Source organism: Vipera ursinii, assembly GCF_947247035.1.
Source record: "Vipera ursinii genome assembly, chromosome: 6".
NCBI classification, from domain to species: domain Eukaryota; kingdom Metazoa; phylum Chordata; class Lepidosauria; order Squamata; family Viperidae; genus Vipera; species Vipera ursinii.
This window is the reverse complement of record NC_139515.1, coordinates 14,236,140-14,264,022: the sequence shown is the minus strand read 5'-3', so window position 1 is coordinate 14,264,022 and position 27,883 is coordinate 14,236,140. Positions and strand designations below refer to the sequence as shown.

Below are 27,883 nucleotides of genomic sequence, written 5' to 3'. Positions count from 1 at the left end.
CTCAGATGTGTCCCACTCCTGCCCAGGCCCCCATAGGCACCCTTGATGCGAACGATGTAGAGCTGGCTACGCCCACCCAGTAGGCCATACGCACTCTAGCCACGCCCACCCAGTAGGCCACACCCACCCTGGCCATACCCACCTGGCCCCCTGAGGGCAACCGCAATGCTGATGCGGCCCTCAATGAAATTGAGTTTGACACCCCTGTTTTATGTTATAAAGTTGCAATATTTTCTCATGGTTTAATTCTATTTGGATTGCATTTGTATATGAATTGAGTTTTAATTATTAAAGATTAGTGATATATTTTTGCCCTACCCTAAGCCCAGTGAAATCATGAGTTTGATTCATAATGGAGAATCACATATAGTAAATTCATTTAATATTTTAGGGGATCACATTACCAATGCGTTGAAAACCTCTGTATCACCTTAAAGAAAATATATGAACATTCTATTAAGCCTTTTCAGATAGTGATTCTAGATCAATAATTAATGTGTGTTTTAATCCTTTTAAGAAGAAACAAGGTTTTCTCCATACATAAATCAGTTTGCTAAACTTTTCTAGCATTTATTGCCCACAATTTTAGTCATGCTTCTGACTTTAAAATATATATATATATTTGCAAAAGTCCATCTTCTTATGACATCTGAACATATAATAATTAAGATTAATTCAGCCGCAGTAACATGTTACATGCAAACGCATGCAACAGAGCCAACAACAGAATTTAAAGCAAGGGATTGCTTTGGGAGAGAGTGCAGAAGCAGCCTCTCTGTTTTCCTACCTGACAGTTCCAATCATATTTGTAAACAATTGACTCTACGTACATAAGAAAAAGCAACTGAGGGGATCATTTGGAGTACAGAATAGATCCCAGGATCTACTGCTGCTCTGTTGAGGGCCATCTAATCCTCAAACACTGACTTTGAAATAAAAGAAACCAAAATTAATGTATTGTGGCCACCATTATAAAATATTAAAATTAATATGTGGCGTTTTAGCCATCTACTCAACTTCTTTTCATGATTAAAGGCTACCACACGCAAAGTTAATTACCACAAAAAAGTGTAGCTAAAGCTGTCAAGAAACTAAAATATCAATAACTGCTAATTAACGTTTGTGCAATAACAAATTTACCAAATAGGAATACCAAAGAAAAGGTATTATGGACATGTGCAGAAGTAACAGCAAGAACCAGGGGTTTCATCAAAATTATGTTGATCTAATGTTGCAGCACTGCTTTTTTACATGTGTATGACATTTCAAAATACTACAAAGGGTGCAGAGCTTGTAGTACATTGATGCAACACTATTTCCATTATTCCTCTTTCACTCCAATGAATGCATTTTTGATAACTTTAAACTTTATGTTTATCCAATATTTTAAAGAAAATACAGGATAATGCAGCATGCCAAATAATTCTAAAAAGTTGCTTTTCAATTGAAAACACTGGGAACATTTGTTATGTCAACACAGTGACATAAAATAAATGACAAAGCAAGATGCGTAAGGTAAGCCAAGAAGAAGTGAGCATACCAACTCTCAAAGGACTGAAGATTAATTGCATCTCCCAACTGTCTCTAAACTACAAATGTCTTTTGAAAAGATACAGAAGTCAGCATGAAAGTTTTCTGGAAGCACAGCTTCAAATACTCATACTTTCAAATATTATTTACACATTTAGGAAAACCAGCACCCCTCAAAATCATGTTCTTGACAGATTTTGCCGAGTTCAATCACAAACTTGCACCCATTCGTGTACATATAGTAATGCCACTGAAGTCAATGGAAATTGTGCAGTGGGAGTGTGCAGAACCATAGCTAAAGGAATATCGTATGAACCACAGAGTTCAGGGATGTCTAATTAAGACAAGACAGTGTCCTTCAAGCTAATTTTGCTAAGAATCTTCCTAAGCTTTTTAATGTCAGTGAGCAAACATTAAAAGTGCTTAATGTGCAAGGCTAACAGTGCCGATAGCATTTTCACTGTTCTTTTCTTTTATTACAAAAAACAGTAAATAAAAACCAACAGAAACCATGGAAGGCATGTATAAAATACACTTCTGTGACATTAGACATATGCAACAAAGAAAATTATTGCAGGACTGATGATGAAGGATGTTCCACCTTTTTATTCACTACTGGGTGAGTAAAATTCATGATGTTTCCTATAAAAAACCAGCAAAGATGATATACTAGCTTTCACTGGCAGATGCTGCAGAAGTTATCTTCACATACTGGCTGAAAATAGTCTCAAAAGCTTCATCTCTGTGTACCATGGCACCAAACACAAGCGGCTTTCAGGTGGAAAGAAAAAAAACCAAAGAAGTTCAATAAAAGAATGACTAAAATGTGAACATTGCAATACATTAGTAAGATTTAATAGCATAACCTTACACAGTACCCAAAAGGATGTTCATCTCAATTTTAGTCTTATTTAAAATAGGCCTACTGGGTATTTAGACAGAGGATGTTCCGGAGAACTTTAAATCCTTCCCTTCTCCCCAAATGCTACGCTGTTTGGGGCTGATTTCCGAAAGCAAACGTTCTTGAAATTGAAGCGTTGTGATCTAGGGTCAAAGCAGTCTTCCATTTTGGAGCATTTCCTTCAAGAAACTACTGAACTGACTTTGGAAGAGCATACCTGGAATGTTTTGGCATGGTCTGGAAAAGGAATGGGGCACTCCAGAGTTCTCCTCGATATTATGTTCCTGAATTGGAAAATTTTCCATGTACATGCCTTGTCTGCTCTAAAAGGTAAACGTTCCCCCACACATGCATGCTAGTCGTTTCCAACTCTAGGAGCCGGTGCTCATCTCCATTTCAAAGCTGAAGAGCCAGCGCTTGTCCAAGGACGTCTCCATGGTCATGTGGCTGGCATGACTAGATGCCAAAGGCACACGGAACGCTGTTACCTTCCCACCGTAGTGGTCCCTATTTTTCTACTGGCATTTTTACATGCTTTCGAACTGCTAGGTTGGTAGAAGCTGGGACGAGTAACAGGCGCTCACCCTGTTACGCGGCACTCGGGATTCGACCCACCAAACTGCCGACCAACAAGCTCAGCGTCCTAACCCACTGAGCCACCGCGTCCCTTTGTCTGCTCTACTCTTCAGCTAAGAAATCCTCTCAAAGGGCTGATGGATCAGTAATAAGCCAGCCTTCCCACCATTCAAACTTAAAACTACAAGAGTTACAGAAAAGGCATTGGTTTTATTTTTTTCATTAAATAAATAGTTCATTAATAAAATGATTCATATATTTTTCAAACCAAGAAGTGCTCCAAAAGGGATAGAATCAATATCCCACACAGACAAAATTGTCAGTGATGGTAGTAACCAGTATGCAAATGAAATATGCATGCTTCAGATTTTTCTGCTTACTTTTTGCGTAGATGGTGTGGATACCGCAATACCCATCCCAGATCCTGGGAGAACAGAAAGTACTTTGTACTAAAATAAACATTAAAAAACATGATTTATATATTGAATACTTTCACATGCAACATAAAAAGTAGATTTAACCAGTGCAGAAATTTAAACCACAATATCTTACCTAGATATCCGAAAATCTTTAATAGATGCGCTAAAAATAGTGTGTTACTGTATAATGTAGAATAGCCCACATTTGAGATAAGCGTTTCTGAATATTGCTTTCACAGTGGAGGAAAAAGGAGCAAGGAGAAGGTGCTAGCCTTCCTTGAGAATCACTATTTTCTTGTCAAGCAGATGTGCTCTACAGCAGAGGTCCACAACCCCTGCTCCATGGACCGGCCCCAGTCTGCAGAATGTCAGATACCGGGGCTGCACAAACAAGCAAAGACTCATCAGTGGGATATAGGCCACACATAAAACCACGCCCCTTCTGGTCCACAGAAAAACCTCTCTCCGTGGAACCAGTCCGTGGTGCTCAAAAGGTTGGGGGGTGCTGTTCTACCATCATGTTCTACACACAGGTAAAATCCAACCACTGGACTGTATAAAGATTTTTTTAAAAAAAACAATAACTGAGTACTGATCAAAACAGCCTAATCCTACTGTTTTTTAAAACCTCTCTGCTTGATTATACTTTCATGGCTAATGTTAACCTGAAAATGTTATTTAAGCAGAATGTTTGCCCCAGATGTATTTATGCATAGAACAAATCCATCAAAATAATTGAACATAGGCTAATGGTTCAGTGAGTCAGGATTTATTATAGAAGATCAAACCCCGCATATGATGGAAAACACTAACCACAGCTATTCAATTTGTTACAGAAACAGAAATAAAATCTTGTTTCTGTGGTATTTCAAAAATTAGAAACCAATTTATTAAAAAAATGTATTAATGCCAGTCATTCCTGGTACATACAACATGGTACATGCAACAAAGTAACCACAATGTATCCAGGGAATTTAGCATTTCTAGAAACCAAATCATTCATTCATAAAATGAAAGATGTTTGGAGACATGACCAACATTCTATATCCATAAACATCCTTCAGTGAAAAGGTGTTTAAAGAAATGATTTGTGGTCAGAGAGTAGGACTATCTCATCCTTGTGTCCCCTTCCAACTCCGTAATTCTGTGATTTTGTCACTTCCTTATGTAGAAAATGTACTCTATATGGTTGCCTATCTTAAATAAGTAACTCTGGGCAGCTACCAAATAGTACATTAAAAATGACAATAAAAAACAACACAATACAGAATATAATTTAGAGTAATAATATTTCATAGCAATAGCACTTATAGACCACTTCACAGTGCTTTACAGCTTTCTCCAAGCTATTGCCCCCAACAATCTGGGTCCTCATTTTACCGACCTCAGAAGGATGAAAGGCTGAACCAAACTTGAAAGCCTGCAATACTGCATTCTAACAATTGCACCACCACGGCTCATTCATAATATTATCCTCGGAACAACTCAAAACATAGCAAACATACTGGGCTCCATTAATGTCCCACCCTAATATTTGAAGAAACAGTCAGCTTTCTCAATCTTCCAGATCTCAGGGGAAACGCTGTTTCAAAGGTCAGTAGCTGCGTCAAAAAAAAACCCCGCATCTCCTGGGTCTTGCTATGTGATCTTGTTTCAGAGAACTGACTCAGAATATACCTGCCCTGCCAGATCTGGTAGAATGAGCTGAAGCCACTGGAAATACACAGTCCTGCAAGTAACTTGGCCCTGTGCCACACAAGGCCTTAAAAGTGGTAATCAACACTTTGAATTGCACCTAAGAGACTGCTGGGAAATAGTACAGCTTGTGCAGCAGTGATATCACATGTATGATGAATCTGAGGACTCTCAGATGGTGCGACAAATTAGTCTGGGGAATTGCTATCCCATTCAAGAGCTAGAGAATGGAGAATTCCAGAGCCAGGGAGGCAAAACTCGGAGTCATTCAGTCTTTTCTTTGGTTGGGTCACAAGCTGTTCTTTTCCTTCCAGACCCTGACCATCTCCAGGTGTTAGATAAGAATAAGAATTACACTACACTACACTAAATTGTGATAAAATTTAAGTGCAGAAATAAAATAACATTTTAATAATAATATGTATGTATGTAAAAGGAGACACGGGGGCACAGTGGTTAGAATGCAGTATTGCAGGCTAATTCTGCCGACTGCCAGCAGTTCGATTCACACAGGCTCAAAGCTGACTCAAGCCTTTCATCCTTCTGAGGTTGGTAAAACAAGGACCCAGATTGTTGGGCGCAATATGCTGACTCTGTAAACCGCTTAGAGAGGGCTGTAAAGCACTGTGGTATATAAATCTAAGTGGTGTTGCTATTATTACACATTATATGTATATATTCCAATATAGACAGTCTTGAATTAAATTTAATCCTGGAAAGGAAAAGAGACTTTTGATCAGCAGAAAAAATAATTGATGAGTAGAGGTACAATTTACTATGCTGTATATACTTTAGCAATCAACTGGAAGAACTACTTCAGGCCTCATATGAGCATATACTGTAAGCATAGCAAATCACCAATAGTCATTAAAACAGTTTCTCTTTGTTTTCAAGGTTCTTTGGAATCTTCAAAAATCTTTGGCAAAAAAAATGTAACTTAGCTGTTTAGGGCAACTAACATCATGCTTGCATAGAAATATGGGGGAAAAATAACAGTTTGTTTAAAGAATAGCACAGAGGACAAAGTCTGAAATATTTTCCCCAACTTATTTTTGAGGCATGAGCAGTCCAACAGCTAACGCTAAACGGGGTCATAGATTTTTGAACCTTACTGTCCAGTGGCAGCTGTGAGTGGATGTGCCTTTTAGTCCTAATCAGTGTTAGTAAATCTGAGATTATATTTTACAGAATTTCACTGCATCCATTTGCTATTTAATACAGTGTTTTTTACATATATTTTTTTTACCATGACATGAGTCCTTCGGGAATAGGGCGGTATAGAAATTTAATTAATTAAATAAATAAATGATAAATAAGCTTCTTCAACATAAAAGAAATTAAAAGCAAAACACTGAAGAAATATCAAGTACTTACCTTTTGAATATCTGTTATATCTGCAAGTTTTATAACTTTATTTCTTTTAGATGAACCAGATTTGGAACTTTCAAAGCATAAATAGCTAAAGGCAAGGAAAGAAAGAATGTAAACAAAAAAATGATTTAAACACTGCCATTTCGTACTGTAAGATGCTCAGGGTCACTTTGGATAATGAAAAAGGTAGCATATATTTTAATATTTATATGCTGAAATTTTGTTTTATCCAATTAGTCCAAATCTAGCGTTCTTACCATTTCATATGGCATGCCCTTATCGCTTTTTTTTTTCTTTTTGCCTTTGAGGCAGTGTATTTACTCCTGGCAACTGCAAATTTTGGGGGCAAGGTTTTCCAGAAGTGTTCTGCCCTTGCTTTCTCCTTTCAAGGGCTGAGAGAGAACGACTGGCCCACGATCATGCAAATAGCTTTGTATCTAAAGCAGGACTAGAACTCACAATTTCCCAGCTTCTAGCCTGATGCCTTGATCACTATACCAAAGAGGCTTTCTCCCTTACTTACATATTAACTGTGAATCTGTCCTTGTGCAAAACAATGAAGATCTCATCTAAGGAAAACCCACTGAAAAACAACCCGCCTTTTTACTGAGCCTTGTATAAGGTTCTTTTCCATTAACCTTTATATTATATCTCAGTTTTGCTCGCAGAGGCTTGTAGCAAGCATCTTCAACCTCTTAAATAACACTTTTATAGATTCACCAAAAACCTCTGGAAGTTATTTTCTTCAAAACACTTTTTTTGTAGTTCATAAAAAACACTTAACTCCCCCCCCCCTTAAATACAGCCATCATATCAGGGAGGCAAAAATATGGACAAGACTGGAAGGTGCGGGGAAAATAGCTATCGCCAGCTAGTAACCCTCCCATTTTTTTGCAACCCAGATCTAGCTTCAACGTTCTGCTGTAAATCATGCACTTACTTTTCAGTAACATAGAGAACTCCATTCCTAATGTAATCAGTGGTTATCTTCCTATCTCTGTTTATCAAGCAGCAGCGCCAGCCATTTTCACACACTATAAAATAGTACAATTATTCCATTTTACTTTTACACATTAAGCAGCTGTAATATTAGTATATTTATTATTTATTTATTAGTTGAATTTATATACCACCCTATTCCCGAAGGACTCAGGGCGGTTCACAGGGCAATTAAAACAGTACAAAAAAGAATAAAATGGAATTAAATTAGTACAGGCCCACAATTCCTACTAACAATAAAATTAAAATTTTAAAATTAAATTAATATAATTTAATATAATTTAATTAAATTCTTTAAAATTTAAAATCCCTCAGTCCAGGCCAGACAATTCGAACAACCAGGTTTTTAAGTCCCGGCGAAAAGAGCGAAGGTCGGGGGCAGTCCGAAGCTCCATCGGCAGTTCGTTCCAAAGGGCGGGCGCACTCACAAAGAACGCCCTCCCCCTGGGAATCACCCGCCGGCAATCTCTAACCAGCAGAACCCTAAGAAGGCCCTCCCTGTGGGCGCGCACAGGATGATGGGAGACTGATGCTGGTAGCAAGTGCTTCCTAAGGTAATATTTCAGATACAGCTTAAAAATTCTATATCCAGAGTTGGCAAACAAGATCCTAGAAAGAAAACATTTTCATAAAGGAGTGAAATCTTCAATAAACTTTGATTTATGTGGTAAATTTTCTTTTTAACAGTCACTAAAAACAACAGAACCTAAATCTTGAAAATGGATACAAACTCTTCTAGCTCTGAAGTACATGTTTCAAGCTAGGGTAAAGTTAGTTCTCTGACAAGCGTTATGCTCCATTTCCTCAAATTTATATTTTAACGAAGGTCAAACTCAGCCATCCCACTTGCACAGTAAATCTGTTGACTGCAAGATAAAAGATTTAATATTGACCTGCTCTCCATGGAATCTAACAGTAGATTACATTATGATGTCAATCATTTCTTAATAATGTTACTTTATGGACCTTAAAAAAAATCTCATTACTTAATGTCCACCTCCAAAGTTTAGAGTTGTGTGAATACCTGCCAATGGACGCTCATGTTCTGACAAGTTAAATACTTCATGGAAGTTTCCTCTCTTCGTACTGTGAAAGCGACTGGTTTCCTCATCTCGATTCACTCCTGTTGAGGCGTTCGAACCTACATAGCTTCGGGATGCTGCTGTTTGAGGCTGAAACAACACAAACCTGGTTTACTAAACACTTTTAGAAATCACACAAGCTTCAGTTACGTTATCTTCCCTTTTCCTCAGGAAATGTCCTGCTTCATTCAGTGCTAGAAACCCATGTCTGATGCAGCTACAATCCCTCTCCACAATATCCAGGGTTGATCAAGTTGTGAATGATACCATCACATCAGGCTGTGAGTTATAATTAATATAGTTTGCTCAGCTTCATCACGTGATACAACTGCTCAGGAAGGTGAATTCCGACAAACCTCTTCCATACGTAAGCAGTTTTATTCAATACAGAATCTTTTCTAAAGGCTGCCACGCAGAGCTGTACCCCTTCAGCTACATCCTCCACAGGACTTTTTATTATGTAACTAGCCTGTGTTGTGACCTAAAACATTGCATGTCCCTGAGGTTTTGACATCCTTTTGAGGGGTAAGAAAATGCATTTTTCATTTAAAAAACAAACAAAACCCAATCTCAACTATCGGAACTTCAGAGGGGAACTTTCCATGAGGTTCCAGGACCTGCCACCAATAAAGAAGCAATCTGCTATGGTGCAATTTAAAACAGTGTAGCTATCTCATCAAACTCACAAAAACAAAGAGAGGCACTTGGCATGACTTTTTTTTTTGCAGCAAAAATTGGTCAGCGGGGCTATTACAAGGTGGGGGGAAATAGGCGACCAAATATTACCACAAGCCATCCTCATAAGCTTTATTTTTTTTAAAAAAAATAATGATAATACAGCAGATGTTTTTTAGATGGGAAGTACCATTCACATTCCCACTTACACAGGAAGTCTATTTCTATTCTATCCAGCTTTTAATAAGCATAAGCTCAACACTGATGTTGAATATACACAAGTAGTCCTTGACTTATAACCATTAATTTATCAACTTTTCAAAGTTACAATGGCACTGAAAAAAGTGATTTACAATCAGTCCACTGGTCATGTAACCAAAATTTGTGACTGGCAACCAACATGTATTTATGTCAGTTGCAGTGTCCTGGGATCCTGTGGTTTCATTTGCAACATTATTTATTTATTTATTTATTTATTTATTTATTTATTTATTTATTTATTTATTTATTTATTTATTTATTTATTTATTTTAATTCCATTTCTATCCTGCCCTTCTCCGAAGACTCAGGGCGGCTTACAACCTTAGCAGTAGCCTTCATTCTATGTATATGCCTGCTTATTAGGGCTTTCACACACACACCCCAAGCGGCATTATTACAAAGTCAGCTTAATTGCCCCCAACAATCTGGGTCCTCATTTTACCTACCTCGGAAGGATGGAAGGCTGAGTCAACCTTGAGCCTGGTGGGATGCGAACCTGCACTAATTGCAGGCAGCTGGTGTTACTTAAGGAGGCATTAGCCCACTGCTCCACCAAGGGGTGGAGGTTTCGTTTAACAATCATGTGATTCACTTAACAACTGTAGCAGAAAAGGTCATGCAATTGGGCATGAGTCACATAACAGTTCTGGCCCCAATTGTGATTGTAAATCGAGGACTACATATACCAATTCTTTCCTATTCCTTGGCACTGTAAGAAGGGAAATGGTGGGGAAGAAATGCACAAATTGTTTTTTTCAACTTGCATTCTGACCCATGGTCTCCAAAACTTAATTTGCTGTTTTGCATCAAGTGGCCATTTACTTTTGGACACATCAAATATATTCAAAGGGATTCCAATATACAGAGTTTTAAATTGGGGGTAAGAAACATGTAGGCTTATCAGTGCCAACACTCCCAGCTGCCCAGACAACTAGATTGGTCTATCACAATATTCTTTCATTTCTGCATCAAACATTTTTCAAAGTACTGTAATATGCAAATCATTACAAGCAAGAGAACTTTCATGATTATTCATTTTGAAGTTCTATCATATTGTTAATACTGTTGCATGCTTCTAGAGTTTTTTTTTCCTATTGATTAAGCAAAGTAAAATTAAACAAAACAATAGTTATATAAAAGCTCTGCCACATCAAGTTTATCAAACCATGTCTTCAACTAAATAGGGAAATACTGAACACTTGGCAAAATTGATCCACTTATAGTAAAAACAGTTTCTACGTGTCTGGATCCTTGGATTCAAATCAAGACCAATTACTATAATTACTACAAATGTAAACATTACAGTCAAACACATTTGCATACACACCAGAGGTGGGGAGAGATAGCGGGAGAGAGAGAAAGAAACAAAATTGCTGTTCATTCTGAATACAAATGATCAACTGAAAGACAGAACACATTCCACTCTAAGATCCATACCTTTTCATGACCTGACAGCTAGCAGGAGGAAAAAACAAACAAACAAACACAATGTGATGATGACAAAATAAAAAAAGCAAAACCTATTTAATTGTATCATATGCAGAATAAAATCACGACCTGAGCGAGTTGGCAAGACTCTTTTGCATACCAAAGGACTAGAACTAATAACTGGTTTTTTTTCTCTCCCTAAAAGGTATCAATGGATAGAGCAGTTTTTTTGAATTTTATTAAAAGTATGCATGCCCAGGTAGATGTTCCCATCTCTGGTTCCTGATTTCCTCTGCACAGGTTAAAAAGGTAAAGGTTCCCCCGCACATGCGTGCTAGTCGTTTCTGACTCTAGGGGACGGTGCTCATCTCCGTTTCAAAGCCGAAGAGCCAGCGCTTGTCCGAGGACGTCTCCGTGGTCATGTGGCTGGCATGACTAGACTCCAAAGGTGCACGGAACGCTGTTACCTTCCCACCGTAGTGGTCCCTATTTTTCTACTTGCATTTTTATGTGCTTTCGAACTGCTAGGTTGGCAGAAGCTGGGACGAGTAACAGGCGCTCACTCTGTTACGCGGCACACGGGATTCGACCCGCCAAACTGCCGACCTTCTGATCGACAAGCTCAGCGTCCTAACCCACTGAGCCACTGCGTCCCTCTGCACAGGTTAGTGATGTTTAATAATTTCTCTAATGATTATTTAGCTAAAATTGATTCACGGAAATATTTGAGCGTGTTCTGTAGTATTTTTTTTTAAAAAAGAGAAATGATTTTAATAGGAGTGACAATCGGAATGAATTTAGCTTTGCTTTTCTCTTCCTTTATTAATTTGTCACTAGCTGAATGAGGCAAATTGCGGACGTTGATGACAGAGACATTAGTGGATCTCTCATGCTAATAACAAGGATTGAAACATATCCATCAGGAGATCATTGTTAAGTACGTAGGAGCCACTTTCAGGAAAAAGAGTCTGATAAAACATCTTCCTGCTAGTACCAAATATGGATGGAAAAGAACAGGATTTCTTTGGATCCCCAAATCCTCCAATTCATCCAGCCATATCCTTCCCTCTGAAGCTGCAGGACACGATTTCTATCTAATAATCACGTAGAACTGCTTGGCTTTCTACGTCTTTCATGAGCACAGTCCATGGAGCTGCTCTTACTTCCCATTAGAAAAACCATGAACGGAAGACAGGTGGGAAAGCTTCTTATTGTCTATTACAGGGGTCTTCAAACTTGGTAACTTTTAAGACTTGTGGACTTCAACTCCCAGAATTCCTCAGCCAGCCAATTTGAAGACCCCTAGTCTATTATCACATGGAATACTTTCAGGGGGTTGAGACCTATCATATATCTTCTTTTCCGTTCCTTTCTATTCCCTCCAGTTTTAAAAGCTGAGAAGTTTTCTTTTAACCTTTTCTTTCTGCTCTACCTAATTTAGGATTTAGTTGCATATGTTATATACATGTTCTCACTTCAGGGTAGCAAAAATATATATTTTATTGTAATGTGTATTTTAGCTACCACGTTTGGAAGGTGAAAGAAACTATAACAGAGACACCAATTATTTACCCCTGATTTAAGGCTAGAAGTATTTGATTGCTTTTAAAAAAGAGAGAAATTTCCATGTTTACTATGTGTTATCTGATTGCAGACAAACCTAACATTTGTTGAGGACATACAGGAAGACCTCTTATCTTTTAGCTCTTAACAATGTATTCAATGTCTTAACAACTAGATTATAGCTTTAAGAGTGAAGCACAAAAAAGCAGTTATTGGTTTCTTAACAAGTCACATGGATTAAATATGCAGCCCCAGAGTGCTAATCTGGCTAGCTGCTGCATTTTTATTCCCTAAACATAGCCAAGATGATCATTACTTCACATACATGCAATGATTACAAAGCAAAGTTAATAATTAGTTTATGTTGAACAATGGCATTACCAGAGTAAAGTTCTTAGCTAGTTTACTTGTATACTTCAAATCTACTTTCCCTTTGAATTCAAGTATTGTTAACAACATATTACAATATTTCAGATGCTGACAAACATTTTAGAGGAAAACATTTCATTTTTAATTAAAAAAAACTGGGCACTAATTTTTTTTTAAAAAGTCCTTTTTCCATTGAACAATCTCCTACTTTAAAAACATAGTATTCCTATGCCTGAAGATTTAAGAAAGAGGTTGGCAGATAGGAGCAGTAACCTATTAGTCCATGGGAATGTAAATATTGGATCTGAATCATGAATAACTAGCTCTCTATGTACTCTGCTCGATGAAGCTACACAGATGGTGTAGAGTTGTGTTACGGAGAAAGAAGCAGGAAAGAAAAAGGAATTACCCGTCTTGATACTGTAGCATTAGCCCTCTCTTTGAGTTGAGGATCCGTAGGCAAGTTCAACCATATGATATAAGGAGTATCGTACTTTGCTTGTAGTCTTGGACAACGTTTGAAGACAAAATCAATCAGAAAAAACTTAATTCCTGCATAAAGTCCTGCATAATTAGAAAGTCAAAGATTGGAATGAGAAAAGTTTTAGGGCTGAAATATGGAAACAAAATTAAGTAGTAAGTAAGTAAGTAGTCCTCCACTTACGACCACAATTGGCCCTAGAATTTATGTTGCTAAATGAGAAACTTATTAAGCAAGTTTTGCCTCTTTTAATGACTCTTCTTGCCACATCTGTTAAGTGAATCGCTGCAGTTGTTAAATTAGTAACACGGCTATTAAGTGAATTTGGCTTCCCCACCGACTTTGCTTGTCAGAAGTTCGCAAAAGAGGCTCACATGACCCCGGGACATTGCAAATGTCATAAATATGAGTCAGTTGCCAAGTGTCTGAATTTTGATCATGTGACCATGAGGCTGCTGCAATGAATGTAAGCAAGCATGAAAAATGGTCATAAGTCAATTTTTTCAGGGCTGTTGTAACTTGGAAACGGTCACTAAATGAAGTGTTGTAAGTCGAGGGCTACCTTTCCTATGAAAGAGATCTTTTAACAATAGGCATATCTCAAGATGCTTTATTGGGATCATTAAAGCAGTTGCCTCTTTTTCCAGGCTTGGAAGTTATGGAAGTATCTCCACGTAGCTGTTGTGTCCCCCTCACCCAAATTCATCTTGAAAGCAAGCTTCCAAGGTGTCTATGGAGATTTTCAGTCATTCAGGTCATGGTTGTCCCATAGGTGCTTTTTCAAGAGGCAACTGGACTTTCCTGTTTTTCTTTGAAGACGTTTCACTTCTCATCCACGAACCTTCTTCAGCTCTGACTGGAGGGTAAGGAATTTCCCCATCATCCAGTCCGAGCTGAAGAAGCTTCTTGGATGAGAAGGGAAACATCTTCAAAGAAAAACAAGTCCAGTTGCTTCTTGAAAAAGCACCTTTGGGACAAGCTTGCAAAGTGAAAGAGGTTCAGAGACAGTGACTCACCCGAAGTTGATAGTAGCCATTTTTTTTTAAGGAGTTTCAAACTTTATTGCAACAAATGGTCAAGTAAGAACTTTTGTAAGTGTCTAAACCAGGGGTCTTCAAACTTGGCCCTTTTATGACTTGTGGACTTCAACTCCCAGAATTCCTCAGCCAGCCCTGGCTGGCTGAGGAATTCTGGGAGTTGAAGTCCACAAGTCATAAAAGGGCCAAGTTTGAAGACCCCTGGTCTAAACTTAATGTACGGGAGGATTCTATCAAGAGAGCAACCCCACAAGAATCATGATTTGGAAAACCACCTCTAAGAACATTACAAGTAGAACTATTTAGCTTATAGCTACTGCTGAATACACAATTTCAGGCTTTGAAAATAATGCCTAATTTATCATTGTCATTGACACTTTTATTGAACACAAACATTTTAAGATCCCTTTCCTGGAACATTTATTTCCTGGTAACTCCCAGGCAATTTAGGATGCAGACACCTCTTATTATACTGCAATTTTTTCAAGGATTTAAATGTCACCTTGTTTTCCTACAAGATGTTCCAGTTGAAGAAGAGTTATTCATCTCACTTCCTTTGTTAGACATCATTCTAGAACAACATCGGCCTGTCAATAGCTAAAATGGTTGCATTACACATTATATCTATACAATTTCCTTATGCTGGGAATGGGGGTGGGAATTATGCTCCTTATGTTATGTTTTATTTTATGAATGCTAACAATAATTTGTTTGATTTTAGGCCTTGGGCAGATGATATACTGTACTTTAAATAGCTCATATAAGCTTCACATCCTCTAGTTTGATAAAGAACTATATATTTCATTTATAGTATTGCCTCTTTAATGTCTTCATATTTCTGATAATCTGATTGATCATTGACTCAAGCAATAATTATTGTTGTTATATTAATTAGTGTTGTACCTGATTCAGCAACCTGTATTTGAATATGCTAAACCAGGGGTGTCAAACTGCCGGCCCGTGGGCCAGATGCGTCATCTGGAAGCCATGCCCACCCCATTGCCAGCAATGGCAAAACTGTCCCAATACGTTGTGCGACATCACGTCGCAAGTTTGACATGCCTGTGCTAAACTAAGTCAAAAATAAAGAGAAATAAAAAGGACATTGCTGACAGTTGAGAACAGATAAATTTAATAACCATCTCCAGACAGTGTGATGTTAAAACATAAACTGTATACGGGGATGGAAGCCAAACCAACTGCTCATTTTTCAGTGGGATGTGGAATTCTAACATTTAAGAAAGCACACAATGTGAAAATATAATAGTTTTACCTATTGAAAGCCCAATTATCCTGTAAGGAATACAGCAGGATGCAATAAAAGCTGCCCATAAAGCAATATATAGTTTCTGCGTTACTTCAGGCTGGACCCACATGAACAAACTGGAAAGAGAGAACAAAAAATAAAGGTAAATACGCAGCATTTAAAGATATTACCATTCAGACCTGGTGAAAAATATGTTGTTAGAAAGAGAAATACATAGAAACTTACTTTTTAATTTTTTCCAGTATATCTGACATTTTCCCAAATAAATTCTGTAACCAAGAAAGGAAGGGAGTATTAGATTGGAATACATGTCTGTGTATGTGAAAAACAAGAAGCTGTTTAAAAAGTTTACTTTTTAAATCAAACCCTATACCAGGGGTAGGCAACCTTGGCTCTTTTATGACTCGTGGACTTCAACTCCCAGAATTCCTGAGCCAGCATGGTTCAGCATGGAAACCTCTCCATTTCTCCTCAGCATGGCTGGCTCAGGAATTTTGGGAGTTGAAGTCCACGAGTCATAAAAGAGCCAAGGTTGCCTACCCCTGCCCTATACATTTACTATGTTCTGCCATTTCTCAAATGATGTGATTAATACCAGCTACCTTCCATAAACATTCTAGTCCATTAGAGTATACTTTCCAGGGATCATTTTTCACATGCAGATCTCTGACTCCTACCTGCAACTTCTAAGTGGAGATGCCAAAGATTTCGTACCTGTGCTTTTTGTGCCACATCCAGAACAAGCTGGAATTTTTCTGATACAGTTAAGTCTTCTTTGGGAGGTTCCTAAAACAGTAAATATAACGTGTCATCGAAACACGAATAAACGTAAACTTAAAAGAAAGAAAAAAATACTCCCCAATAATGTTATGATTTAACTATAATTTACTGAAACAAAGCAGCTGCATCAACTGCACTTTAAAATTAGCCAGCCTGTCTCTGTTAAACTATGATTGTTTTAAAAAGAAAGAAAACTATCCAATGTATTCCTCAAAGCTATCCACTAAGGCAGGGAAATGGGAGAGCCCTAGGCTTACCAAGTATTATTCATTCGCATAATAATACATGTTTTATGGTGACAACCAGATCTGGCTTTTATAAATATATGTTGGTTTGTAGCCAATGTTATTTTTTTCATCACTCGACTGAACACTGCTGGTGGACAACATTCACTTCTCTGCTCCATATACCAAGTCTGCACTAGAAAGTTTGGAGAATTTGGGCCACAATCTATAGCCCAGATGCAGAGATAAAACAGTATCAAAAGAACTGGAGATGGATTGTTTCAGATATTTTGCAGACTTTAATCCAATCCAAATTGCTTCTGCTAGATCAGACATGTCAAACTCGTGACGTCATGTACGTCATGCGACGTATCGGCATTTTTTCCCCATTGCCGGCAATAGGGTGGGTGCGGTTTCCTCGTGATGTGTGCGGTCCGCGGGCCGGCAGTTTGACACCCCTATGCTAGATGTTCTGACCAGTATGATCACATGGATCACTCTTTTCCATAATGTTAAAATAGATTCATTATCTGGAACAACTGAAACTACACTATTTGAAGGACATCTTGGTGCCTGGTGAACTAAACTCATCCTACTATAAACCACATAATAAAATATTAAAACAGATAGTGTAGATTTAACATTTCTTTTAAGCTTCTAGGGCAGACTATGCATTTATTTTGTATTTAACCTCTTAAAGTTTTTGCAGACAAGTAGGCTGGGTTCTGGCCAACATAATGTGCTTCTTTATAAATGACCTCAACGATGTAGCTGCCCTCAAAAAGAAATAACTAGACATACCCTGACATGGGCAAATTATTTTAAGTCATAGTTCAGAATTTCATATTTATTAGACTCCTGTACTTCAAAATATAAGTTATATGTTCTACATTTCTTCTTTAACTAAACAATATAACGTGGTCTTTTATTTAATATTTTTTTAAAATAACAGAAATGTTGGACAGCAAATGAAGTCACAATATGATTAAAGTTGAGTTGATTAAAATAATCAAGAGTATAAAATGCCTAATAGATAGTACAGGTAGTCCTCAACTTACACTCAAAATGTTTAGTGATCACTTGAAGTTATAACAGCACTGGGAAAAGTGACTTAGAACCAGTCCTCACACTTATGAACTGTGGTGGTACAATGGTTAAAAGGCAATATTGCAGGCTAACTCTGCCCACTGCCAGGAGTTTGATCCTGACCAGTTCATGGTTGACTCAGCCTTCCATCCTTCCAAGGTCGGTAGAATGAGGACCCTAAGATTGTTGGGGGAAATATGCTAACTCTGTAAACTGCTTAAAGAGGGCCATGAAGCACTGTAGAGCAGTATATAACTCTAAGTGCTATTGCTATTACAACCATAGCAGCCTTCCCCATGGTCATGTGATTAAAATCTGGTTGCTTGGCAACTGGCATATGTTTACAACACGTCCTGGGATCATGTGATCATCTTTTGTGACCTTTACAGCTGACTCCCAACAAGGAAAGTCTAGAGGGGAAGTGGGATGTGTTTAATGACATGCTTCATTTAACAACTGCAATGACTTAACAAACATGGAAAAAAGGTCATAAAACTGGGCACAACTCACTGAACAGCTGCTTTGCTTAGCAGTGGAAATTCTGGTCCCAAATGTGATTGTAACTTGAGGGCTACCTGTGTAAATTTGAAATGTATCAAAACATTCATATAAACATTTCAATAGTGATCTCAACATCATTTGGACTTACAATAGGCTCAGAAACTTCAGGCACAATGCTCCACTGGATTCTCCACCCTCTAAAAAAAAGGCATTTGCATTAAACAGGAACACAGGTTTTCCATGTGGCTTCATAACAATGAAATAGAAGAGATCCTTTTAAAAAGCAACCCGTGAAGGCAACAGAATATATCTTTTCAAAATTTAAAAACTTTCTTTAATACAGTGCTGACATCCATCTTAAGGGGATCTTGTAGCTCTGAATGTTCAATAGATTACGGTAGATCAAATAATTAATAAAATTCTTTTTTAAAAAAAGAAATAAAAGAAATAATTTAAGCTATTACCACAGTGTTCTTGCACGTAAAGTAATGATTCTATGTAGATTACTTTATTAGGCAACGCAATCAGGGTTTATCATCCTGCTAATTATCATCAATTCCATCACACTGTAAAAATATAGTAAATAAGTATTTATATTTCAACTTTCCCAAAAACATGAAATTGGAACTCCCCCTATACATTTCTTGTGTAAAAGGATCTCTATAAATACAAGTGAAAATGGGGCCATATTTCAAATTTTTATCTTTTTCTGGAAAGCCACATGAATCTGGCAATCAGTTCCTGATTGCAGCAATGACTTCTCACCTTAGCTATTGTCAATGTGTGGCTCTTTGCTATAAAGACCTTGATAGGCAATGCTGCAAACAATGAATCTGAACAGACTATGTACAACTCAATGGAACACACTTGCTGACTGAGTTTTGTTCTGTACCAGCCTACCAGTTTTGTTCTGTACCAGTTTTGTTCTGTACCCTGCAGAAAAGGCAGGGACAACCCCTTTTACAAAACGGCAAGAGGCTGGAACTAAGCCTGCCAAATTTATTAACATAAAACAGAGCAAACAGAGCAAACACGAACCATGAAACAGGAGCTATTCAAACGGTTGCCTTCAGCAAACCAGCCTTCCCACACATTCCCCTTTTAAACAGTTCAGGGCGTGGCTTCTCTCTGCCTCCTTCCGAGGTGCCCCATTGCCTTCCTCTGTTTACTCCTGATTGACTGCCTCCTGCGTCAGGCGTCCTTGAACAAGTTTAAGCTATTCCATTACAAGAAATGCAGGAACAGTGAGTAGAAGTAATAATAATATTAGAAATAAATTTGGCGCATGAAAATGTGATGAAGAAAGGTTGGGAAAGGATTTGCTAACACAGCCACAATTCAAATTCTGTGGTTTGTTGTTTACTTTCTCCTTCTATTGTAATTTGTAAAGAAGCTACAATTGTGCTGAATTTCATATTCCCCAAACATCTGAAAGGCAATTGAACCAATTTGTCTCCTTTCCATTTAAACATAACACAGAGGGTGAAACAGAAATCAAATTTTGTTTGCAAGGATAATCGAAATGTGATGATAAGTATGCACAGTGCATTACAGTTGTCGTACTAGAGTAGAAGTAAAATCCTGGAGGAAAGCCAAGATCAAAACCAATTTATTTAATCTCTCTAATAGTGATAGGTTGGGAGTTCCTGAGTTTCTGAACGGCCCCTGAAAGAAGATCTTTTCCTTTAGTCAATACTTCAGTAACTAGATGGGACATCTGAGCGGTTTGGTTGGCAACAGATTGGAAGACTAGCTCTCACCAATGTGAAACAATTGGAAACCAGGTTGGTTAAATGTAATTCAGCATTCAGGACACCCAGTTATAATAAATACAGAAGCCCAGTCAGTCCTGCTCAGTTGCCTGTAGTTTGTATAGCAGAACACCTTGCTTCCGATTATGCCAACCATGGTTTCTGGAGAAACATCAGGAATTTTGGTCCCTAGATCAGGGGTCCCCAACCTTGGCAACTTTAAGACTTGTGGACTTCAACTCCCAGAATTCCCCAGCCAGAGTTCTGGGAGTTGAAGTCCATAAGTCTTAAAGTTGCCAAGGTTGAAGACCCCTGCCCTAGATCATAGTCACTAAATCCTGAAGCTCAACAAGATGGTAATAGCTTACTCCCACCTTCATCCTAGGAGTTTCTCATCTCCCCAATTTAGGCAAAAAACCCTAGAATTTCCTTGGTGGTCTCTCAGCCACATAAGAATTAAGGCCAACTCTGTTTAGCTTCCCTGCACAGATGTGGTTGGCCAGGCAGAACAGGACAGCTAGCCGCGGGCAACTCGCTTCAGACAACTCACCGAGGGACAATTCCACACAGAATAACTCAACTCAGTAAATGTTATCTGCCACTGTTCTTTTGACATTATTTTCATTGACAAAAATGGAAATAATAGTGAAGAAATAGTAGCAGATAACATTTATCACATTGAGTTATCCCATGTGGAATTGTCCTGTGGCGAATTGGCTGCGGCAAAATGGCCATGCCAGTTTGGCAGCAGCGAGATGGTCCAGGCGAGTTGGACGTGGTGAGATGACCGGGATGAGATGGCCGAGGCAAATTATCCTAGACCGTTCGCCAGGTGCTGCCATTCGCTGAGACAATTAAAAAGCTAGAAACCGAATACTTCCATGGGCAGTACAAAATTTTTACACAGCCCTAATTTTGAAAGCACAAGAGCACCAAAGACTGGAATTTCCTATTTTGTAACTAATTTTAAAATTAAGTGCATTAAATAGGAAGACAAAATAAATATAATTTATTTATTTATTTAGACAAGCTCATACACCATTTTAAATTGCATAAGTTCTAACAGTACATACTGTTAGAGGCATACATATTATTGACAACATATTGAAAAGTGACTACCTGGCTATGAGGTAATTTAGGGACAACCTCAAAATTGCTAAAAATAAGAACATAGGAATGGCCCAGCCATGCCATACAGCATTCATGTAGATCTGCAAATAAAAGAACAAATAAACTACATATGTGAACATGCAATTATTATGTTAAAACATTTTATTTATTTATTTATTATTTATTTATTATTACATTTATATACGCCCTTTCCCTGAGGACTCAGGGCGGTTTACAGGGAATTAAAAACCAACAATACAAAAGTTAAAACCAGTTTAAAAAAGATTAAACTTAACCCTGTGCAAATAAAACCCCAGTTAAAATAAATTAATCCTCAGCCTGGGCCAGAGAGCTCAAAGAGCCAGGTCTTCAGGCAATGGATAGGAAACTTTCATTGCAATCCTACATACCTTGAATTAGATATTAATCATATTATTTCCATTATGTAAATTTAAAAGCAAAGCATTCCTAATGTCATGTATTTCTTAAATTTCTATCCAGTCTTTGTTCAGAAGCTCATGGCAAGCATGGATGCAGTTTTCTTTAAATTAAAAAGAAATATACAATATTTGTTTGATTGTTTGTTAGCTAAACAAATTTATAGTGACCCATCTCATTGAACATGACTCAGATGGTGTAAAACCTCTCATAACAGAGGCAATACTTAGCCAATTTTAAGATTTTCTTTTAAGTGTCACTTCTTAAAGATATATTAAATCCTCTTTTGTTTGGAATGATTAAGGCAACTGAGAAATAATACCCTAACCGTAACCCTAACTTACAACAGTTTGTTTTGTTCAAAGTTACAACGGCACTGAAAAGAGTAACTTATGACCATTTTTCACACTTTCGACCATTGTAGCATCCCCATGGTCACATGATAAAAATTTGGATGCTTGGCAACTGGTTCATATTTATGACGGTTGCAGTGTCCCAAGGTCATGTGATCACCTTTTGCAACCTTCTGACAAGCAATGTCAATGGGGAAGCCAGATTCATTTAACAACTAGGTTACTAGCTTAACAACTGCGATGATTCACTTAACAACTGTGGGGGGAAAAGTCATAAAATGGGGCAAAACTCACTTAACAAATGTCTCACTTAGCAACATAAATTTTGGGGTCAATTGTGGTCATAAATCAAGGACTACCTGTATTCTATAAAGAAATATTACCCACTGGTGAAAATACCAAACATCCCTCAGCTTTATTTTTTTTAACTGCCCTGCAGATGTCTCAGCTTTCCAGTTAAAATTCTCGACTTAGCAACCATTCAAAGTTACGATGAACCCTCCCCCAAAGCTACTTATGACTGATTTTGAAGATATGGATTAAACCCCCCCCCCTCCCTGCAGTCACATGATTCCATTTGGGGCACCTGGCAATTGGCACACTCTTATGGCTGTTTGCAGTGTCCCTTGGTCATGTGACAATTCTCGACATTTTTGCAAGTTTCTGGCATTTACTTCCAGTTTCTGGTAAAAAAGAAATGCCCATTGGGTAAAATGGATTTGCTTAACAACTGCCATGTTTGCTTAATGGCCATGGCATTTGCTTAACAACCACAAAAAATAACAAAAAATTGGGCCCAGTCACATAATGCCTCAATTTATAATCGCAATGACTTGTACCTGTAATTTTGGGCTCAATTACAGTAAGTTAAGGAGTACCTCAATGCACTGAATGTAGCAGATCAGATTGATACGAAGCCACATTTTCAAAGAAATCATGAACAATTGCAAATATTGATTGAATTGTTAATGATTTTTATCATTCTCTTTTCTACAACAGAATTTAAATAGCAGAATATTATTCTGTTAGTCAAATTGTGTGTTGCTCAACTAAGAAAGAACAACTTACAATAAAGGCAATAGCAGAAGTGTAGACAGAAAACCAGTCCGATAAGGCAGAAAGATTCTTCACAAAATTTGTAACAGGTTTGGCACCTCTCTCTAGGCAGAACAGAAAATATAGATATAACTTTAACGACTTAGGGATGTGGTTTACAGGTACAATTCAAAATGGCACATGAAAACATACAAAGACTAAAAGTAGAGACAGTTATTTTTTTAAAAAAACAAAAACAATTCAAGCATTATTCAGAATATTTTTACAGATAATCCATAGGCACCCATTTGTATAATCTTTTTATCCACAATCTTCTCTTACTTCGTATTTAAGCAAAGCTATCTGTTATTTTTGGAAAGTCCAGATACTAGGAGCTGAATAATCAACTGATTTATATCACTTGATTTACTAAACCACAAACTAGTACAAAACAGTCTCCAATGAAAAAAGAGAAATAATAAAGGGGCTTTGCTCTTGTTATGATCCACTTCACACATGTAAATTGCTTGTTCTGTGGCATACATAGTTCTCCATATTTTCCCCTGTAAAAACTCGTCAGGTAAACAAATTCAGAGACAGAATACTAGCCCAAACTCTAAAACTTGGTAGCCTAAAACCTGGCTTTCCCTGCTAATAATCCTAAGCCACTATGCTACATTGCCTCTCTTAGTATAGGAGACAGCAACAGAACGTACCAATCTATCACTTGCTTGCATTGCATATACCAGGCCTGGCCAATTTCCATTCTCCCACTCAAAATGAAAAAAATCTACTGAAATGTTACTCATCTGCATTTGATATGTCAGCCCATTACAGATATATAAACAATATAAACATGGTTCATTACTTACTTAATCTTCTCATATTTTCTGTTAGCCTGAAAGTAAAGAAAAAATATTTAGAGAAGCCCTTTTAAAAACTACGTAATGCATTTCTGTTTCCTATTAGTACATCTAATGCAGACTTGATTCTACAATGATATGCATTAATACATTCATTTTAGAGTTGTCTTTAGCACTAGCATTAGCTCTTTGACTTGTATACTGCTTCACGGTGCTTTACAGCCCTCTGTAAGTGGTTTATGGAGTCAGCCTATTGCCTCCAACAATCTGGGTCCTCATTTTACCGACCTCGGAAGGATGGAAGGCTGAGTCAACCTTGAGCTGGTTAGAATCAAACTGCCAGTTGTTGGCAGTTGGCAATCAGCAGAATTAGCCTGCGATACTGCATTCTAACCACTGCGCCCCCACTAAGATAAAAAATCTTTGGAAGCTCGGAGTTAGAATAAAAATATGGAACAGTAATACATACAGTACTGTTGCTAATTACAGAAATACAAAGACACATACGCAAATGAGTGAGAAACAGAGAGAAATACGTTTGACAAAAATTAGTAGTTTTAAAATTCCTTTTCAGTATAAATCAAATATAAAAGTAACAATTAAGAACTATAAGATATAAAATATAGAATATTATCCAATATCAAATGATGATAGTATGAAGAAGACTTTAATTAACGCTATGGTGTTTGTTACCTATGTACATTGAGTCCAGGGACTTTTATATTTATTGTTTTTACATAATGAAATAGCCTTCCAATATAATTTACCGTCTAGCACTAAGCGGCTCTTCGGTTTCCACTGTGTTTTCTTCTGGCTGAAATCTAAAATCTTCAATATATTCTCCAAATTTATCATAAATCCACTTCTGAACTCTTGAACACACCATGTGGCTGCGTTTATCTAATAATCAAAAACACATCGCATTTCTAAGTGACTTCCAAAACAATCAGTTCAAAAGTACTGACAGAAGCAATTACTCTGAAGCATAACCAGAAATACTTAGTTGGCAGGATAATTAATACCAGGGCTTTTTTTTTGACATAGAACACTCAGAACGGAGTTTCGGCACCTTTTTTGGATGGAACCTTGTAGGGTAGGCAAGGCGGGTTGTATGACATGTGTGAGTTCTGGCACTTACACTTACAGGGAGTGCAGAATTATTAGGCAAATGAGTATTTTGACCACATCATCCTCTTTATGCATGTTGTCTTACTCCAAGCTGTATAGGCTCGAAAGCCTACTACCAATTAAGCATATTAGGTGATGTGCATCTCTGTAATGAGAAGGGGTGTGGTCTAATGACATCAACACCCTGTATCAGGTGTGCATAATTATTAGGCAACTTCCTTTCCTTTGGCAAAATGGGTCAAAAGAAGGACTTGACAGGCTCAGAAAAGTCAAAAATAGTGAGATATCTTGCAGAGGGATGCAGCACTCTTAAAATTGCAAAGCTTCTGAAGCGTGATCATCGAACAATCAAGCGTTTCATTCAAAATAGTCAACAGGGTCGCAAGAAGCGTGTGGAGAAACCAAGGCGCAAAATAACTGCCCATGAACTGAGAAAAGTCAAGCGTGCAGCTGCCAAGATGCCACTTGCCACCAGTTTGGCCATATTTCAGAGCTGCAACATCACTGGAGTGCCCAAAAGCACAAGGTGTGCAATACTCAGAGACATGGCCAAGGTAAGAAAGGCTGAAAGACGACCACCACTGAACAAGACACACAAGCTGAAACGTCAAGACTGGGCCAAGAAATATCTCAAGACTGATTTTTCTAAGGTTTTATGGACTGATGAAATGAGAGTGAGTCTTGATGGGCCAGATGGATGGGCCCGTGGCTGGATTGGTAAAGGGCAGAGAGCTCCAGTCCGACTCAGACGCCAGCAAGGTGGAGGTGGAGTACTGGTTTGGGCTGGAATCATCAAAGATGAGCTTGTGGGGCCTTTTCGGGTTGAGGATGGAGTCAAGCTCAACTCCCAGTCCTACTGCCAGTTTCTGGAAGACACCTTCTTCAAGCAGTGGCACAGGAAGAAGTCTGCATCCTTCAAGAAAAACATGATTTTCATGCAGGCCAATGCTCCATCACACGCGTCCAAGTACTCCACAGCGTGGCTGGCAAGAAAGGGTATAAAAGAAGGAAATCTAATGACATGGCCTCCTTGTTCACCTGATCTGAACCCCATTGAGAACCTGTGGTCCATCATCAAATGTGAGATTTACAAGGAGGGAAAACAGTACACCTCTCTGAACAGTGTCTGGGAGGCTGTGGTTGCTGCTGCACGCAATGTTGATGGTGAACAGATCAAAACACTGACAGAATCCATGGATGGCAGGCTTTTGAGTGTCCTTGCAAAGAAAGGTGGCTATATTGGTCACTGATTTGTTTTTGTTATGTTTTTGAATGTCAGAAATGTATATTTGTGAATGTTGAGATGTTATATTGGTTTCACTGGTAAAAATAAATAATTGAAATGGGTATATATTTGTTTTTTGTTAAGTTGCCTAATAATTATGCACAGTAATAGTCACCTGCACACACAGATATCCCCCTAAAATAGCTATAACTAAAAACAAACTAAAAACTACTTCCAAAAATATTCAGCTTTGATATTAATGAGTTTTTTGGGTTCATTGAGAACATGGTTGTTGTTCAATAATAAAATTAATCCTCAAAAATACAACTTGCCTAATAATTCTGCACTCCCTGTATATACCGCTTCATAGTGCTTTAAAGCCCTCTCTAAGTGGTTTACAGAGTTGGCATATTGCCCCCAACATTCCGGGTCCTCATTTTACCGACCTGAGTCAACCTTGAGCCAGTCAGAATCAAACTCCTAGAGCAGGGGTAGGCAACCTCGGCTCTTTTATGACTCATGGACTTCAACTCCCAGAATTCCTGAGTCAGCTATGAATTCTGGGAGTTGAAGTCCATGAGTCATAAAAGAGCCGAGGTTGCCTACCCCTGTCCTAGAGAGTGAACAGTGAGTTAGCCTGCAGTACTGCATTCTAACCACTGAGCCACCAATGCTCTTAAATCAAATTTAAATTTAAAAAGTCAAATTTAGATTATTATTTTTTAAAAGCCAGCTTTAATTTTTATTCACTTTCAATGTAGAAAGAGATGCAATTTCTACACAACAGAATGTGTTAAGACAGAGAGATACACATTCTGCTAAATGTTTCATTTATAAAACTCTACTAGTAAACAGGGGCATTGTCGATTTTGTTGCTCTTCCACACTCCTACAATTAAAGTAAAGCCTTTCTGTAATCATGAACAATTTTAGTAAGGAGCCAGATATACCTGTTCCATTCTGTGGTTTGGGTGGCTGCTGAGTAGATGGAGGCGATTCGTCTGCTGCTCTAAAACAAATTACAAAACAAGTGCAGTTTAGAATACATTCATTGAACAACACAAAATGTCGATGTTTCAAAGGAACAGAGAGAGGATTTCTTATCTTAGAATTTCCACGAGAAAGATAAATCAAAGCAGCTGCTTTGAACAGCCAAGTTGGGACAATTTTTAAAGCAGCTCTGTAAGGTTTTTAAGGCAATGGCTGCTTTCTAATTTGAGGGAGCTGCTTCGTTTATGCCAGGGGTCTTCAAACTTGGCAATTTTTAAGACTGGCTGGCTGAGGAATTCTGGGAGTTGAAGTCCACAAGTCTTAAAGTTGCCAAGTTTGAAGACCCCTGGTTTATGCTCTTCTGTTGTGAACGCCTCTTTTCAACAATCTCTAGATTTACCACCTATCACAAGTACCATAATGACATTTATTTTATTTTGAAAATGTATTTATATATCTAATTTATGTACCTCAGTGATTCCGGGCAGCGTACAACAAAACTAAAACAATAGCGATCTAAAATCATTATAGTTAATAATTATTTTTAAAAATGTAAATACTGTAAGAACAGACTTAAAACAAAGAATAATAGATGAATGGACTTCAATACTAATGGAACCACCTCACTAGTTTGCTTGTCTAAATTTAATTCTTTATTCTGAAATTGTGAAAGACTAAACTGCTCAGGTGCATCTAAGGCACCAGGCTCCTCAGGACCATTCACGCCTTGTTCACCTTCTGAATGG

The 27,883-nt window shown here is 37.9% G+C and overlaps 1 protein-coding gene across 1 annotated transcript in view; it reads right to left on the bottom strand.

Moving 5' to 3' along the window:
* Window positions 1–212: 212 nt before the first annotated feature.
* The window catches only part of GRAMD4 (GRAM domain containing 4), a 93,093-nt gene continuing 65,422 nt past the window's right edge, over window positions 213–27,883 (bottom strand). Inside the window, exons 5-19 of the mRNA XM_083365739.1 lie at window positions 27,098–27,156; window positions 24,563–24,695; window positions 23,805–23,830; window positions 22,966–23,057; window positions 21,116–21,207; window positions 18,394–18,442; window positions 16,369–16,440; window positions 15,880–15,923; window positions 15,661–15,770; window positions 13,279–13,433; window positions 8,516–8,663; window positions 7,433–7,526; window positions 6,496–6,580; window positions 3,388–3,456; window positions 213–2,301 (exon numbers count right to left, since the gene is read on the bottom strand). Coding sequence (XP_083221865.1) covers window positions 2,200–2,301; window positions 3,388–3,456; window positions 6,496–6,580; window positions 7,433–7,526; window positions 8,516–8,663; window positions 13,279–13,433; window positions 15,661–15,770; window positions 15,880–15,923; window positions 16,369–16,440; window positions 18,394–18,442; window positions 21,116–21,207; window positions 22,966–23,057; window positions 23,805–23,830; window positions 24,563–24,695; window positions 27,098–27,156 — 1,330 coding nt within the window. The 3' untranslated portion in view covers window positions 213–2,199. The remainder of the gene's footprint in view (window positions 2,302–3,387; window positions 3,457–6,495; window positions 6,581–7,432; window positions 7,527–8,515; window positions 8,664–13,278; window positions 13,434–15,660; window positions 15,771–15,879; window positions 15,924–16,368; window positions 16,441–18,393; window positions 18,443–21,115; window positions 21,208–22,965; window positions 23,058–23,804; window positions 23,831–24,562; window positions 24,696–27,097; window positions 27,157–27,883) is intronic.